The following is a 3717-nucleotide window of genomic DNA, read 5'->3' on the forward strand; positions in this document are numbered from 1 at the left end:
TGGATGCAGAGAGATAGGAACACTCATACACTGCTGGTGGGACTGCAAACTAGTGGAAAGCAATATGGAGATACCTCAAAGGGCTACAAGTAGAACTACTATTTGATTCAGCAATCCCATTACTGGGCATCTACCCAAAAGAACAAAAGTCACTTTATAAAAAAAGACACCTGCACCTGAATGTTTATAGCAGCCCAATTCACAATTGCAAAGATGTGGGAACAACCCAAGTGCCCATCAATACATGAGTGGATTAATAAAATGTGGTATATTATACCAAGAAGTACTATTCAGCTTTAAGAAACAATGGTGATATAGCACCTCTTGTATTCTCCTGGATAGAGCTGGAACCCATTCTACTAAGTGAAGGATCCCAAGAATGGAAAAATAAGTACCACATGTACTCACCAGCAAATTGGTTTCACTGATCAACACCTAAGTGCACATATAAGGACAACATTTACTGGGTGTCGGGCTGGTGGGAGGGGGAGGAGGGGATGGGTATATGCATACATAATGAGTGCAGTGTGCACCATCTGGAGGATGGGCATGCTTGAAGCTCTAATTTGGGGGCAGGAGGAGGGGTAAGGGCAACATGCGTAACCTAAACATCTGTACCCCCATAATATGCTGAAATAAAAAAAAAAAAAGAAAGCATGGAGACAGAATTATCACAGTAAAGCTAATATGGGGATGCCTGTGAGGTGAGGGGTATATTGAAACAAAGTGAGAAAGCAAATGTATTAAAGAGACTCTTTGAACTATAGTTATGACAAGGAATATAACTACACAATTCTAAAACACTGGCAAAGACTGATTGCCCACCATGCATTTTCCCCTTTCTTCTTAGTAACAGAATCCAGTATTATTTGAGGCAGCAATGCACTCGACCAAAACAAACAAACAAACAAACTGTATTCCCAGCCTCTTTTGCAGCTAAATGTGGACTAAGTTCTGGGAAACAAAACATAAGCATAGGAGTGGGAGGTAAAAGGTAATTCCTTTTATCTCCTGTTCCTCTCTCCTACTGACTAAAATACAGCATGATAAACAATCAGGCGACTTTGAAAATGAAAGGCATATATAAAGGATGGTGCAGAAGAAATACAGGAGCCCTCGCAGGCCCTGATAATACCATGGTGCTGTGAACCCAATCCTAGACTGTCCTGCCCTAGATTCTTACATGAGAAAGAAAAGAATTTCTTTCTTATTGAAGCCACTGTTATTCCATCCCCAACACCCACTCCACTCTGATAGATTTGGCCAAACCTAATCCTATCTAACAGAAATACTGATTTATAAAAAGATACATTTTGTTTTTATAATAAAGACCAACCCATGGACTAAAGAGCCATATGATGTTAAAACTAAAGAAGTAATAATGCATTATAGTTCATTTAAATAAACAAAATAAGTACAATGAAAATATAATATAGCGTACCTAAGAGATTTTTAACTTAAGGTGCATAAAAGGATTTCAAAAAGTCTGAGAACCCCCTAGAATCAAAAGAACATTTTCTAAGTATGCCCACATGTATATGTTTGGAGGAAGAATGTTCAGAGTGTGAACAAAAATTCTTCATGGACGAGAATCAAATTCTTAATGAGATCCATGGCCCCTTTAGAATCTTGAAGTTCTGTTTCTCATTCTTCCTGTTACATTTTAAATATATTTCCTCATGCTAGATCGTTCAAAAAATTGGCTAATAATAAATCTCTAATATAAATTATACTTTGAGGATATGATTAAGATTTCCCTTTGTGAATTTTGAACCCACATGAGTGCTATTCATCTTTTACTCACTCTCTTACCTCCACGTGGTAATTCGGTATGAAGATAAGCCAGTCCTCTAGTCACAGAATGAGCCAGACGGCAAGAGCTTACCCAGTCACTTGTATGGAGACTCAAATACTTGCACAGAGATCCCTATATAGAGGAAAAAATGCCAAAAAAAAAGTGGAATTAATTTATTTTAACATGAAGAGGTAAGTTAGCAACCTTATAAAGAATTTGCATAGGCTAGGATTCCATTAAAATCTAATGAACTACTACATTTTGGAATCTTGAAAGAGTATAACATTTCTGTGTGTACACAGAAGAGGAGAGGATGGAAAGGAAAGGAGAATTTAAACAGTATCAATTTTTATGTTTCTAATATTAAGAATTATGAGTGGTTATTTCCTTTTAAACAATTCCTTGATCTACCAAATTAGGATAAAAAATAACCAGTAGAAATACAAACTATATTATTATCTTTCATTAAGTAGAAAACAGAAGGCCTTTGTAAACATATATGTATCAGTGCTACTCAAAGTACTTATCCACAAACTATTACCAGTCTCTGATGAGATAAGGAGCTTGCACCAGAATGAATGTCAAAGTACTGCTTCCTTCATTGAGAAAGTCTTGCTATCAAAAAAAAAAAAAGGAAGATAGAGAAAGAGAAAGGAGAAAGCTGAATACACAGTACAATTAATGATGCAGTTGATTCACACTCTGGTGTGAGACCCTTATTTCATTAAAGACCATTAATAACCAATTTTCGAAACAGCAATGCTCTCTCTCCATTACAGTGGTCTTCCTGAAAGTCTGATTAACAGCTAATATAAATGTCAGTTTATAGTTTACGAAGAACTTACATTGGGATAATACTCCATCACGAGCAAACACTCTGTGCGTCCATCTGCAATGAGTCTCTCATCTCCAACTATAAAGCGAGCAATGTTGTCATGTTCCATCAAAGGCACTCTGTAAATATTTTTCTCATTGATAAAATTTTGACGGTTTGCAAAGGAAAATACTTTTACAGCAACTGGACGTTCATCCAAGGAACCTTTATATACTGCTCCATATCTACCCCGGCCAATCAGCTGAAAGTGTTTTAAAGAAAGTAAGGTATTAATTCATATCACAATTGAACAAAGATACTAAATAATAAAGTACAAACCTATATGGTATGCCACAGCTCTCTAACATTTGCAGTTTACTCCATTATCAAGAAAATAATAAAGTCCATATCTGGTATGACTGAGCAAACGCCTACTAGACCTAGCCTGCCCATAAACAACAACTATAAACTCTGAACAAAATTAAAAAAAAAAATCTAAAGGCAATAGACAATAAACAAAAGCAGACAGATCCTGAGAGGTGTCAAGGCTTAGAAGAAAGAAATGGCACAAGGTGAGCCACCCATTTTTATGGCTTTTAGCCTGAGGGCAGGCTGAAATCAGCACTGTACAGTACAGCTAAAACTTCGATAGGAAATCCATAATCTTTCTGGCCCTGGGAACCCAAGGACATAATTTGGTGCAACCATAGCTGCTGAAAAGTGAGAAGAGAATCCCAGAAAGGAGAAAGTCAGAGGGGGAAACCCAGTGAATACACAGAACAGACTTCAGCTAAAGATAAAATAACTGAACTGAAATTTGAACTTCTTCCCAAGAGACAAGTTTGCACTGTGTGTCTGACCAAGTTAATTGCTTACTGAAACAAACAACAAAAATCAAAACAATTTAGAACATAACAGCATCCAGGGTCTCCACAATATAATATTCACAATATCTAGGATACAGTAAAAAATTACTCAACACAAAAAAAACAGCAAATGTGGCCAGGCGCAGTGACTCATGCCTGTACTCCTAGCACTCTGGGAGACCGAGGCGGGTGGATCGCTCAAGGTCAGGAGTTTGAGACCAGCCTGAGCAAGAGCAAGACAC

General features: G+C 37.2%; 1 protein-coding gene across 1 annotated transcript in view; it reads right to left on the reverse strand.

Annotated features, from left to right (window-relative positions):
* Positions 1-3717, reverse strand: part of BMPR2 (bone morphogenetic protein receptor, type II (serine/threonine kinase)) — a 161887-nt gene that overhangs the window by 26308 nt on the left and 131862 nt on the right. The window contains exons 6-7 of the mRNA XM_012655661.1: positions 2641-2871; positions 1813-1927 (exon numbers count right to left, since the gene is read on the reverse strand). Coding sequence (XP_012511115.1) covers positions 1813-1927; positions 2641-2871 — 346 coding nt within the window. The remainder of the gene's footprint in view (positions 1-1812; positions 1928-2640; positions 2872-3717) is intronic.

The sequence above is a fragment of the Propithecus coquereli genome, unplaced genomic scaffold (genome assembly GCF_000956105.1).
Source record: "Propithecus coquereli isolate 6110/MARCELLA unplaced genomic scaffold, Pcoq_1.0 Scaffold113, whole genome shotgun sequence".
NCBI classification, from domain to species: domain Eukaryota; kingdom Metazoa; phylum Chordata; class Mammalia; order Primates; family Indriidae; genus Propithecus; species Propithecus coquereli.